Source organism: Palaemon carinicauda, chromosome 18, assembly GCF_036898095.1.
Source record: "Palaemon carinicauda isolate YSFRI2023 chromosome 18, ASM3689809v2, whole genome shotgun sequence".
NCBI lineage: Eukaryota > Metazoa > Arthropoda > Malacostraca > Decapoda > Palaemonidae > Palaemon > Palaemon carinicauda.
Window position 1 is genome coordinate 118536181 of NC_090742.1, and position 15000 is coordinate 118551180.

Consider the following 15000-nt stretch of genomic DNA (forward strand, 5'->3'; position numbering starts at 1 on the left):
ATATATATATATATATATATATATATATTATATATATATATATATATATATATATATATATATATATATATATAAAATATATATATATATATATATATATATATATATATATATATGTATATAAATATATATATATATATATATATATATATATATATATATATATATATATATATATATATATATATATATATATATATATATATATATATGTATGTATATATATATATATATATATATATATATATATATATATATATGTATGTATGTATGTATGTATGTATGTGTATGTATAATATATATATATATATATATATATATATATATATATATATATATATATATATATATATGTGTGTGTGTGTGTGTGTGTGTATGTATGTATGTTTGTATGTATATATATATATATATATATATATATATATATATATATATATATATATATATATATATATATATATATATATATATATAATAAAAAGGAAGACGAAGAGTCTGGACAACGTTTTTCAGTTTATTGGTGGCGACGTTTCAGGACTCTTCCCATTATCAAGACTAAAATGGACATATAAAACATTATAATCAAAAGTCAGTAAAAATATACAAAATACAAAAAAAAACAGTCAAAGTTAAAATTGAAATTATAAACACAGTTACATGTAAAATCTGGAGATAGAATACAATTAACTAAGAGAAAAGTATCTTAAAATTAATATACAAGAATTAAAATTGTCTAAGAACCAACCTGTCTGGAACAGACTAGAGAAACTGAGTGACTATCTGAAGGACACCATTCAAGAAGAAAATTCTAAATTTGCCGGCTTAAGCGATGTGGAGGGGGACAGAGGATAATTGGCTGTTTAGTTTAGGAGCCTTTTCTTTAATCATTAACCACTCTAATACTAGTAGAGAGGAGTTGTTTGGCGCTTGAGCAATTATTTTAAAGTTTTTACATGTAATCTTGGTCTTGCATTTACTTGCATGTTCTCTGATGGTTGAGAATTCATTGGTTTTGAGCCACATCCAGTTCTATGACTCACTCCCCAATGAGCATCTGTACGAACTTTCAGCAATCTTTTCGTGGAATTCACATAATTTCCGAGATTACATCACAGACAAGTAATTTTAAACAATTTTCAGAGTCTGGATTTCAAACTTATTTTTAAGAATCCCCTGACAGTGGGATCCATGTTAAGAATTAAGGATTCTCTCCCCGATCTAATGTGTTCTTCAGTGGTCTATATGTTTACTATCAGAGATGTAATCTCGGAAATTATGTGGGTTCTACAAAAAGATAGCTGAAAGTTCGTATAAATGCTCATCGGGGAGTGAGTCATAGAACTAGATGTGGCTCAAAACCAAAGAATTCTCATCCATCATAAAACATGCAAGTAAATGCAAGACCAACATTACATATAAAAACTTTGAAATCATTGCTCAAGTGCCAAACAATTTTTCTCTACTAGTGTTAGAGTGGTTAATGATCAAAGAAAAGGCTCCTCAACTAAACAGCCAATTATCCTCTGTCCCCCTCCACGCCGCTTAAGCCGGCCAATTTAGAATTTTCTTCCTGAATGTTGTCCTTCCGATCGTCACTCAGTTCTCTAGTCTGTTCCAGACTGGCTAGTTCTTAGACAATTTAAATTCTTGTATATTTAATTTTAAGATATTTTTCTCTTAGCTAATTTTAATTTATCTCCAGATTTTACTTATAACTGTGTTTATAATTTCAATTTTAACTTTGACTGTCTTTTTTTTTGTGTTTTGTATATTTTTACTGAGTCTTGCTTATAATTTTTTATATGTCCATTTTAGCGTTGATAATGGGATGAGTCCCGAAACTTCGGCAGCAATAAACTGAAATATGTTGTCCAGACTCTTGGTCCTCGTTTTTATTTTATCTTTGAAGCTCGCCAGAAGCAACTACCTACCTCAATATATATATATATATATATATATATATATATATATATATATATATATATATATATATATATATATATATATACGAGGCCTGTCGGAAAACTATCCGGCCTTAATCCAGAAAAAATAATTTATATACCTGACAGGATTTGGACCCTAATCCCCTTCAAAGTAGGCCCCTTGTGCTTGCACACACTTAGTCCACCGATCCATCCACTGCTGGAAACATCTCTGGAAGTCTTCTTTTGGAATGGTGTTCATCTTCGCCGTCGCGTTCCGCATTATCTCCTCTCTAGTCTCAAAACGGGTTCCTTTCAGTGGCGTCTTCAATTTTGGAAACAACCAGAAGTCGCAAGGAGCCATGTCTGGAGAGTAGGGAGGTTGGCGAACAACTGGAATTCCATGTTTGGCCAAGAAATGTTGGATCAATTGGGATGAGTGTGCGGGGGCGTTGTCGTGATGCAGTTGCCCATTTTTCGCCCTCCACATGTCTGGCCTTTTGCGCCGAACTGCGTCACGGAGACGACGGAGAACATCTTGATAGTACTCCTTTGTCACTGTTTGTCCTTCCGGTGCATATTCATGATGTACAATTCCACGGATATCAAAGAAGACAGTAAGCATCACCTTCATTTTGCTTGGCACCTGTCGCGCTTTTTTCGGCCTTGGAGACTCGGGATGCTTCCATTGCGACGACTGTCGTTTGGTTTCTGGGTCGTACCCGTACACCCATGACTCATCTCCAGTTATCACGGTGTTCAGAAACTGAGGATCAGTGTTGGCAATGTCCAGGAGGTCCTTTGCAACTTGACAACGGAGGTCCTTTTGTTCCGGCGACAACAACCTGGGCACAAATTTCGCAGCCACTCTGTGCATGTTCAAATCATCACGCAAAATTACATGTGCAGAATCTTTACTCACTCCAACCTCTTGGGCAATCTCCCGCACGGTCGAACGACGATCTGCCATCACCAAGTTTTGCACCCTCTCAACAACAGCTGCACTCCGAGCAGTTTGGGGCCTGCCAGAACGCGGGTCACTCTCTGCTGATGCGCGGCCACTTTTGAACCGGTTGAACCACTCTTTAATTTGTGTTACACCCATCGCATCGTCTCCAAACACCTGCTTAATCTTACGAATTGTTTCGCTTTGAGAATCACCAAGCTTTTGACAAAATTTGATGCAGTATCTTTGCTCAACACGTTCAGTCATCTTGAGAGAATCGGTAATCCGACAGACACGTTGTGTATCACCTCACTCAGCGACCGACAGACAGCAACTGACACGCTGGATGGTGGTGAAAAAATTCCCGCATGCGCATGAAGGTGTCTTCCTTCACTGTGCCAAGTGGCGCCGCGCTATCGTCTCTAGTTCGCACGTGAAAAATAAAGGTCGGATTCTTTTCCGACAGGCCTCGTATGTATATATATATATATATATATATATATATATATATATATATATATATATATATATATATATATATATATATATATATATATATATATATATATATATATATATATTTGGGCTCAAGCCATGTCGTCCTGATGGAAGTTCCTATAGGGTAGCTTCCTAGGGTAAATTACAACTACGGCGATATTCTCAGAGAATTTACCTTAATTACCAGAATTCTAACTCCTGGAGCGAATATCCCTCCTGAAAGGGATATCGCGACATATCAGAGGACGTTTTCTTGACACACCACATGGCAATCTGCACCCCGAACAGAGATTTCGTCTCGCAGGGGGCAATTGGCAAGAAACGAATTCGGGAAAGAAAAAGGGGGAGCCGCTCCCAAGGCTCCCTATCTCCCGTTTCGTAAGCGTGCCTGGCGCCAATCCTGGCGCCATCTGTATTCCTTTTTGCGTAGCTTAACAACAAGGTGTTTTTTCCTGTGTTTCTCGCAAATCTTGGATTCATTCTGCTTTTCATGGCTTCTCCATCTTCGTCGGCCTCTGATAAGTTGAGTACCATGTCTTTTATTTATAAATGTAGGCTTTTGGTAGATTTTTGAGTGATTAATAGGATTAATCTTTGTTACAAGAGCCGTAGCCTACCGGAGGCGTCATGGACGCTGTCGCTCGCTAGGTATAAGTTTAGTTAGTCAGAGCGACATTCCCGGTTGTTTTGCTTTAATAAATTTTAGCTATTTAGCATTACATAGGATTTACTTTCGTGCTTAGTATTATTTTTGCGAAGTATTCGCCATTCTGGCCTACGCTAGGCCATGTAGCTTAGTCGTTTGGTCCTAGTACTTCATGCATGATTTTGGTTTTTCCGAGTGTATTAAAATTTTATTGAAGCTTTAGGTTATGTTTTATACATTTAAGATTATGTGGAATATTTCCAAGATAGTATACGAGTGAGTTTCGGTGATTTAGGTAATCGATTCTCTTGGTGCCTAGGCTAAGTTGCTTATAGAGCCTTTGTATACTTTCTCATACTCCCCGGTTGCTTTCTTTTCTTCGGAGAAGGTATGCAATCCCTTTCCCTCTGTTTAAGCCTTGGGCTTATCCCTAAGTGGTTTATCTGAATTAATTTTCGATAAAACTATACTTGGGTGTTACTGTACCTTCCTGTTCCAGTAAGTCTGGCTCAAAGAGGGACAGAACAACAGAGTTTTTTAGTCTGAGTCTGTGTTTGTCTGGCTTGGGGTAGAGTCTCCCTCGCTGGCCTGACACAGACAGAGGTGGCTTAGCCTCCTCAGGTCACTACCGAAGGTTTCTGTGGATATGATTCCTTCTTTTGTGATCTAGCAGACTAGTCCTTGTTGCTGTTCTCAGGGGAGGATAAGTTTCTTTTCCTGGGAGTAGCAACACCTTCCTTGCTTTGGTGCTCTGGGAGCTGGCAAGTATTGCTGGCCTCCCCCCTTGGATCTCCCTTAGGCTAAGATGAGTTTCTTGGCTGCGGGTGGTCCGTCACTAAAGCAAGGTTGGTAGGACCCTCTTTTGTCCCTTCCCCCTCTATCTCCGTAATGGCCTAGCCATCACAGTACTGTACGTCATTATACAGCTGGACCTAGAATAGGTTAGGATGTGGAATTGACTCAGCCCCTTGCTGGCCGGCAGAGCTGCCGGCCGGCAAGGGTCTTCTATTTTGAGTGCTGCCCGGAGCTCCCTTGGTCCCTCATCCATGCCTGCCTGTAGAGCCAGACGGCATTGGTCACGAAGCCTGAATTAGATTCTCCCCTTCCTTATATGCACTCTTTCGGATTGCCGGGCTTGGAGGTAGTGTACACTCTTATCCCGGCATCACTCCTGTTTTTCTTCTAGTGCTGTACCCGACCCGGCTGCCGGCCTATGAGGCCGGCAGCCGGGCGGTTGTAGTCCTCTGGTTCTGTTGCTGCCGGCTGGTATCGGTCCTGTACCTTTGCCGGCCGGCTAATGTCAGCCCTTGTCTGCCGGTCACCAAGAGTGTGGCCGGCACCCGGGTACTACCTTGTGTAGTTGCCGGCCGGCAGTCATTGCCGGCCGACATTGGCTGTTGCCGGCCGGCAGTTGCTGCCGGCCGGCACATGCATTTGAACCAGCGTTCTGCCGCCTTATAGCTGTTAAGTAGTATACTTTAAAGCTAGTTATGATGTGTGCCGGCCGGCAAGTGCCGGCCGGCACGTATCCTCCTATACTGTACCAGTATTCTTCAGTATAACATATACAGTAAGAAGAAAACTATAGTATGGGTTTTGGTACAGCACTGTGTGTTCTAACACTTTTGTGTTTTCTTGCACAGTCCTTTGCTGTTTCCCTACAGATAGGAAAGTGAGTTCTTTCCTGTCTATTATCCAGGATTTTAAAATCTTTGCTTAGGTGTGAGCTTCACCTGTTTCCTCTGGAAACTTTGCATTGGTTACTCTAGAAGAGATTAACCATTTGATTTTATTATCTGGAAGGCTGCAACAATGGGTTGTGAGGGAAACACAAGTGTGTGTCTTTCCTTTCTGAATTGTTATGCTATACTATGCATATCCAGTGATACATAGTTCACTTGATACTCATGGAAATTTCTTCTCTTTACAGGAGGACCCTCCGAAGTGCGGAAATGTTTTCTGCAACGTCCGCAGCAAGAACCTCTGGGGACATGAGTTTTGTAGGAGACACGCAGCATGCGCTGTCTCCAAGGATGATCTCCAGTATTGGGACCCTCAGGTATGTACTGTGTGCACTAACCTGATTACTGAGGCCTTTGATTCCCCTAGGACGGCGGAATCAAGGGATATAGCAAGGGAGAAGCTTCGTACCTGGGTAAGGGGCTTCCAAAAGAACTCCTCTGGCCCTTATCTTCCAAGTGAGAAGATGAGGGCGTATCTTTTCCCTAAGGCATCAGCTGATGCAGTGATTCCCCAGCCTCAAGAGGAGATCCCCTATAGTCAGATCCAGGTTGAGGCTGAAGTCGCTGTCGCGATGCAAGACATCCAGTTAGATGACAGGATGTCTGACGTGGACGAGCGTTTGGAAAAAGACCTCCTGGCAGGAGGCCAGGATGAAGTTCAAGCCCCGGACGTCGTAGAGGAAGAGGTCGACGAGGTGTCGGCTACTCCGGTTCAGATTCCGGAGCCTATTCCCTCAACATCGGCCGGTCTCCCAGTAGAGCTGGGACAGGCCCTCTCTTCTATTGTTGGAATGATCCAACAAATGCAGAAGGAGAATCAGGAGAAGGCGGCTGCTATGGAACTGCGGATGCAGTGCCTTGCAGAATCGCATGGGCCCCAGAAAAGGCTTAATGTGAAAGACCTTCCCTTGTGCTCAGATGCTAACCCATGGATGTATGCTGAGCACATGCCGATGACGACTGGAAAGATCGTCATCTCGGATAAGCTGGGCTCAGTTCCCCTAGAGGAGGTGGAATTCTGGCCCAGCAAGGCATCATATCCGGACTGTTATGTCCGGCTGAGAAAGGAACCAGCTTCAAAGGAGGAGACAGAGCCGAAGGAGGTCATAGTGATGGACCATGCTAAGGCTCAAGCTCTACTTTCATCTTCGATGAAAGAGAGGGGCTTTTCTAACTCGAAGGTAGCTGCGTTGAGCAAGAAGCTCCCTTCCTTTGTGTCCTCTCCTGCTAGAGCCTTCCCCTTTTTACAGAAAGGGTTTGCGGCTGTACTAAAAGCAGTCGAGGCCGGCAAGCCTTGCCCCTCCCTGGAGGAGTGTAAACCCTTGTCACTGGCCCTGCCTATGGACCACAAAGACTGGAAGGACGTCCAACTGACGTTCTCAGTGGGAAAGTTGGAGGCTGATATTGCCGGACGGCAGTTCGGCGAGGACCTCCCCAAGCTGTCTGACTTTCTTTTGCGAAGAGAGTTCGAGACAAAAGAAAGACTGGCTGCCTCAATGTCTCTTCAGACTACTCTTGAGACGATGGCAAGTGACCCCAAGGTCCATGAAATGTTCATGGTGGTGGCTAAGACTCATCTGGCCACAGTGACGAAGGACCTTTATGGCTTCGTCAAGGCGAGGAGAGCTTGTAGGGAGTTCGTGTTCACCGGGGCTACGGTGAGGCACGAGCCAAGGAAATTAATCTCCTCCAACATTTGGGGAAAAAACCTTTTCCCTACCGATTTGGTCAAAGAAGTTGTTGATAAGGCCGCCGTGGAGAATAGGAACCTTCTCCAGAAGTGGGGCCTGGCTATCAAAAGAAAGTCTTCCCCGGATGAGGGTCCTCAACCAAAGAGGAAGACTATGAGGACTAGGCTACCGTCTCTGCCAGCCAAGCCCTCTAGACAGCAACAGCAACTACAATTGCCATTGCCTCCAGTGCCCCAGATGGTGGCACAAACCCCGACCACTTTTCAATGGGTACCCCAGGCTGTGTCGACACAGTCCACGGCATTCACCCCAACGTTCGAAGGACAGTCTTCTTCCTTTCGAACAAAGCCTAGAGGAGCAGCCAGAGGCTCGTCTAGGCACCCCTCAAGGGGAAGGGGAATCAGGGGTGGTCGTGGTCAGGGAGGCAAGACCTCAGGACGGCAGTCCAAGTGAAATGATACCGGTAGGAGGGAGACTGCTGAAATTTTGGGATCGATGGACCTTCGATCCCTGGGCCCACAGCCTACTCAAGAATGGACGGGGCTGGAGCTGGTACAGCACTCCTCCCCCGTGCCTTCGGTTTTTCCAACACTCCACCCCCGTTCTGGAGGAGTACGTTCAAGAACTGTTGGAGAAAAAAGTGATCCGAAAGGTGAAGTCCATCAAATTCCAAGGGAGGCTGTTTTGTGTTCCCAAGAAAGACTCGGAAAAGCTCATGGTCATTCTGGACTTGTCGCCACTCAACAAGTTCATAGTGAATTTCAAATTCAAAATGCTAACACTGCAACACATAAGGACCTTACTGCCCAAGAGGGCATACTCAGTCTCTATAGACTTGTCAGACGCCTATTGGCACATCCCAATCAGCCGTCGACTCTCCCCCTACCTAGGGTTCAGGCTACAACGGAGACTATACGCCTTCAGAGCCATGCCATTCGGGCTAAACATAGCCCCAAGGATTTTCACGAAGCTTGCGAGCGCAGCTCTCAAACAATTACGCCTAAAGGGAATTCAGGTAGTAGCCTACCTGGACGACTGGCTGGTGTGGGCAGCATCCGAGACAGAATGCTTGCAAGCTTCCAGTCAGGTGATCCAGTTCCTAGAGTACCTAGGCTTCAAGATCAACAGAAAAAAGTCTCGACTTTCTCCATCTCAAAAGTTCCAGTGGCTGGGAATCCACTGGGACCTTTTGTCACACCGTTTCTCCATCCAGGCAAAGAAAAGGAAGGAGATAGCGGGTTCTGTCAAGAGACTTCTAGATTCCGAAAGGATATCAAGACACGAACAGGAGAGGGTACTGGGCTCTCTCCAGTTTGCTTCGGTGACAGACCCAGTGCTAAGAGCACAGCTAAAGGATGCAACCGGAGTTTGGAGAAGTTATGCATCAAACGCGCGAAGAGATCTGAGAAGACCAGTGCCGCTTCGGCTACGTACTCTTCTCAGGCCTTGGTCCCAAGCCAGACTTCTAAAGAAGTCGGTTCTTCTTCAGCCACCTCCCCCGTCAATGACGATTCACTCAGACGCCTCAAAGGAGGGATGGGGAGGTCACTCTCATCGGAAAAAAGTCCAGGGGACTTGGTCCAAGCTATTCAGGACCTTTCACATAAACTTTCTAGAAGCTATGGCAGTGCTCCTTACCTTAAAGAAAGTCTCCCCGCGTCACTCGATCCACATAAGATTGGTGATGGACAGCGAGGTAGTTGTGAGATGCTTGAATCGACAAGGGTCGAGGTCACCACCTCTCAACCAGGTGATGTTGGCCATTTTCCGATTGGCGGAAAAGAAGAAGTGGTACCTTTCGGCAGTTCACCTTCAAGGAGTCCGCAACGTGACAGCGGACGCTCTATCCAGGTTCACACCGATAGAGTCGGAATGGTTCTTAGACGCAGGATCATTCTCCTTCATTCTGAATCAAGTCCCAGAAATGCAGATAGACCTCTTTGCGACGAAAGACAACAAGAAGTTGCCCCTGTACGTGTCCCCGTACGAGGACCCCTTAGCGGAAGCAGTGGACGCGATGTCCCTCGACTGGAACAGATGGTCAAGGATTTATCTGTTCCCCCCTCACAACCTACTGTTGAGGGTCCTCAACAAACTGAGATCCTTCAAGGGGGTAGCGGCAATAGTGGCCCACAAGTGGCCGAACAGCGTGTGGTTCCCCTTGGCATTGGAACTACAGCTGAAGTTTGTGCCGCTACCACATCCAGTTCTGACCCAGCGAGTCCAGAAGTCGACTGTTTGTACTTCATTACAGAAAACCCGGACCCTGCAGCTCATGATTTTCTCTCCCTTGCGGTGAGAAAGCGTTTCGGGATTTCGAAAGCCAGCATAGACTTCCTAGAGGAATATAAGTGCAAATCTACTAGAAGGCAATATGAGTCATCTTGGAGAAAATGGGTGGCCTTTGTCAAGGCGAAGAGTCCGCAGGAGATCTCGACAGACTTCTGCTTATCTTTCTTCATCCACCTCCATGGTCAAGGGTTGGCAGCTAACACGATTTCAGTGTGTAAGTCTGCTTTGACGAGACCCATTCTATATGCCTTCCAGGTCGACCTAGGTAACGAGATCTTTAATAAAGTTCCGAAAGCCTGCGCTAGGCTCAGACCTTCAGCACCTCCAAAGCCCATTTCATGGTCTTTAGACAAAGTTCTTCATTTCGCTTCTCTGTTGAGCAATGAAGAATGTGCGTTAAAGGATTTGACACAAAAAGTTATTTTCCTATCTGCACTCGCGTCCGGGGCCAGGGTTAGTGAGATCGTAGCCCTCTCGAGAGAGGCAGGTCGTGTTCAGTTCCTGGATGGGGGGGAACTGAACCTGTTTCCGGATCCTACGTTTCTCGCCAAGAATGAGTTACCCACCAACAGGTGGGGTCCTTGGAGAATCTGCCCTCTGAAAGAAGATGCATCTCTATGTCCAGCAGAATGCCTAAAGGTCTATCTTCGTAGAACTTCAGACTTCAAGGGTGGTCAACTATTCAGGGGAGAAACATCAGGCTCAAATTTATCTCTGAATCAACTCAGAGCGAAAATCACATATTTTATTCGCAGAGCGGATCCTGACAGTACACCCGCAGGTCACGATCCGAGGAAAGTTGCCTCATCCTTAAATTTCTTTAATTGTATGAATTTGGAACATCTCCGTTCATACACTGGCTGGAAGTCTTCCAGAGTGTTCTTTCGCCACTATGCGAAGCAAGTAGAGGAACTAAAGAGATCTGTGGTAGCAGTGGGTCGCGTCATTAACCCTACTGTTTAACTCTGCGAGGAACAGTGGTTTTAATTGGGACGATTAATTCCAGGGTGAGTGTGTAGTTACATACTGTACTACAAACTAAGTGAGGGCACTGAGTTGCCCACGTAGACTGTTCCATTTCCAAAGGTGAACCTAGCATAAGTGCAGACATGTGTGCCGAGCGTTTCTAACGCTAATGTGATAGATTTGTAATACAGACTTTTATGACTTGATACCTCGGTATCTTAAAAAAGTGGCATTTGATGTTTTTTCTTTCAGATAAACAAGTTCTGTTTACTATCATACTTATGCTTAAAGTTTTGGGTTATCCTCTTTTTATATATATATATATATATATATATATATATATATATATATATATATATATATATATATATATATATATATATATAATTGTTGTTAACCTGTCTATTTATTGTCTGTCAATAAACTTGTTCTTGAGAACCTTGCGTCTCTTTCACCTGTGTCAATTTATTGGTATAATTGAGCATTTATTCTATGTACCTTATCTGGGATAATTCTAATAGAATTGTTCCTTTATGCAAGCTATGTTGCATTGGTTTATGATTCCCTTAACGGGAGGACTCCGTCCCATAAGGGGACGAGGGCGGTTTTACTAGTTTCTTCCTATGCGGATATAAACCTTTGTCCAATACAAGTATTGTGCGGATAACTGGTCGATATTTCATATTGACGCAGTGGTTCTTTACAAACTATGCTTTACTTAATATAGGGTGAGACCACTATATTAGCTTGCTTGGTAGTCATACATAGGTATATGTACTCTTCGAGACTTTTCCAGAGTCTAGTAGGACTCTTCCCTGTAGGGGGCAGGAAGCTCTAACATGGTTTATAGTTAGTTGAAAAGATGTATAACGGTAACATCTTAGGTCTCTAGGTCTAGTCGACCGGGAAAAATTACCTCCGGGGAGTACGGCACGTTCTGAGAATCCACAGATACAGTAATGCTCTGGTATACTTCCATCAGGACGACATGGCTTGAGCCCAAAAAACGGATTTTGAGCAAAGCGAAAAATCTATTTTTGGGTGAGATGGCCATGTCGTCCTGATGGACCCGCCCTTGCCTTTCTAAGAAAGGGCTGTAGGACCCCTCCCTACATACAGTATCTGTAGCACCTCGTGTACGCTACAAGGAATACAGATGACGCCAGGATTGGCGCCAGGCACGCTTACGAAACGGGAGATAGGGAGCCTTGGGAGAAGCTCCCCCTTTTTCTTTCCCGAATTCGTTTCTTGCCAATTGCCCCCTGCGAGACGAAATCTCTGTTCGGGGTGCAGATTGCCATGTGGCGTGTCAAGAATACGTCCTCTGATATGTCGCGATATCCCTTTCAGGAGGGATATTCGCTCTAGGAGTTAGAATTCTGGTACCATAAGGTAAATTCTCTGGGAATATCGCCGTAGTTGTAATATACCAAGGAAGCTACCCTATAGGAACTTCCATCAGGACGACATTGCCATCTCACCCAAAAATAGATTTTTCGCTTCGCTCAAAATCCGTTATATATATACACTGTATATATAAGTAAAATTTTCTGTGTAACGATCCTCACATAAGCCGTATGTTAATGTCGATGTGTCTTTGTAAAAGCGACAGAAACGCCTCAGTGGTACAACTTCTAATCGGAATTCCCAGTTTACCGAACCTCTTATGAGTTAGGTCTACTTAAAATGGATCAAGGATCAAGTCCCTTCAACCTACTGTATTCCTCGAGGGCTAGGTAATGAATACTGTGCAATAGGCTTGTAAAAGTTATCTTCAAACTGCTAGAGAGAGAGAGAGAGAGAGAGAGAGAGAGAGAGAGAGAGAGAGAGAGAGAGAGAGAGAGCGAGAGAGAGAGAGAGAGAGAGAGAGAGAGAGAGAGAGAGAGAGAGAGAGAGAGAGAGAGAGAGAATTATCTTTATTTTATCTAATGATCTATACTATACAGGGGTAGCTGATGGAGGTTTTTATATCTTTTATTATTCTTTTACTCAGGTTCCATAGGGCTTTAATCAAAATTCGAATCATGCAAATAATGCTCAGAATAAGAATTAAGCTCCAATGCAAACAGGAGTCATACAATTCACCTCCGGCTCTTCTGGAGGTGAGTAGTCATAAAATGTTATATATGGTGTCCTTAACTGTCCCCCATTAACCTTATCTCTGTTTTTCTTGCATTTTCTTGCAAATGAATAAACAACCCCTTTCTGAGTGGAGATACCTTGACGTGGTGAGAAGTGTTTGTATATCCAATGATGAGAAAGGTTGTAGGCCTACTAGTCAGGGCATACTATGTTGGTTTTCAGTAAGCGATCAGACAAAAATTCCCCACCATCACTAATCCAAGGTTGGTCAGTGTGGTGATGAAAACTACTAAAACTCCAGACATGAATAAAGACATGTGTGACGCCTTTGGCCTGCAGTGGACTGGGAACAACTTAATTTGTATATTTGATGATGACTATACTATAGTACATATTTCATTATCATCTGCTTAAAGTACATAGTAGCTCCTTGAATAACGAATTTTCAACCATGAATGTTTATTTTTGTTATATACAGATTCTTTTTTGGCGGTTTTACGCTACAATTATAATATTCCGGTAGAAATTTGTCTATTATGTATTCAACGAATGGTTGAAATGTATCCATCCCCATATGGACGGGCATCTAAGAGGGGTTTCCATGCAACAGCCCCAGGGCTAAATGAAATATGGTTTCAGTATTGCTATTTTTCCAGTACTTTGGATCAGATGTATATTTCTTTCTGTACTTAGGATGATACCTGGCTTCACGTGCAAACAGAGATGCACCTCCACTTCCGCCTATTTCGCTCAAAGGAATACTGTGCCCTGCTTATAGAAATGCCAGCCTTTGCAACGTAAACTTTATCCAAATTATCGCAGAAAAAGCAGTTATGAGCAAAAAAAATTTTCTCAGCAACTTTCTTCCTTTGAAATCTGCTTTCCCCAACAGATATACCTTGACTGGTCGAGAGTTAGAGTGACTAAAAGCGAAGCAATCCATGGTGGAAGTCTTGTTTTCCTGAAATTCCTTCTTGACATATTACAGTCATTCTAAATTACAAACAGAGTCCATAGGATCTGTTATACGATGATCTCAAACCTCTCACTGGCATTACTGGCATCCGAAAAGGCAGTAAATACTCCCTGTTTTATTTTCAGAGTATTAATTATAAACAAGTTTTGTTTTGGATATTCAATTATCTTAATCAGTTTAGTACTTCTCAAAAAATATCAACACTAACCGGAAAAGGAAAACGACATGATTACATATTTGAAGCAAAAATAACTTATTGCATTATTATCATATCTGAAATTATTGGAAATGACAGCTAATATGAGTATGCAAAATTGAACTAGAGTAATACAATTATTGTATAATTCTTTAAATATGTTTGATGTGTAACTTCAGATAAAGTATAAACTATCTTCAAAGATTTTTCACATTTTCCCAACAGTACTCAATTTTTTAACATTTTAAGATTTCGTGACGATCTTTGGCCTCAGTTTCGTTCACGTAAACATCTGAAAAGGGCTTCAGGATGTCTAAAGGAAGCTAGAAAACCATATTTCATTTAGTCCTGGGGGGTGCACGGATACCTGTTCTCAGATACCCGACTAATGATAAAATTTCAAAAATCTTAATAGTTAAAATTTATCACTTTAGTTGAATTCAACCTGAAATTCCAGATCAAGATTAAAAAGATGAATGGCATTTACATAATAAAAACCTATTCAATGAACAGGAAAGAAAGTTTCCAAGGATATTATCAGTGTTTGTAGGTTGAATGATGAAAGATATTATTGCAGATATTAGATTAATTCAACAACAGGTTAGCGATAGTTTTATCTAATTCTAATATTTCAACTAATTATCCGCAAAGGTGGTGATGTATAATGTATATTAAATTTCGCAATAATTATGATGGGTATTTTTGGTATGATTGCATACATGGTTGAACATAATTAATTTTGTATTTCCATTTATCATCATTGTACTATTCAGAATGTAGAAAAAACTACTTTCCTAATCTTAATATCTGTGGGTGCACCTCAGTCACACATACTGGGGTTAATCTACTCATAGCAATGGTAAAATAAGTCTGGATATATATTCTAAAATCATATACGGGATCTACAGATATTCTAATATCAACCATCACCAATATATCTTCAAACCCATTTTGAGAGACTCTGAAAATGTCTGTTATTTATCTATCTGTATATCAGGTTTTGTGGCAACTGAAAAGCTCTTCTTTGGTATACAAATACGATT

The 15000-nt window shown here is 42.3% G+C and overlaps 1 protein-coding gene across 1 annotated transcript in view; it reads right to left on the minus strand.

Moving 5' to 3' along the window:
* The window catches only part of LOC137657518 (protein GVQW3-like), a 3413-nt gene extending 278 nt beyond the window's left edge, over positions 1-3135 (minus strand). The window contains exons 1-2 of the mRNA XM_068391856.1: positions 2645-3135; positions 954-1074 (exon numbers count right to left, since the gene is read on the minus strand). Of these exons, the coding sequence (XP_068247957.1) occupies positions 954-1074; positions 2645-3135 (612 nt within the window). The remainder of the gene's footprint in view (positions 1-953; positions 1075-2644) is intronic.
* Positions 3136-15000: the final 11865 nt, after the last annotated feature.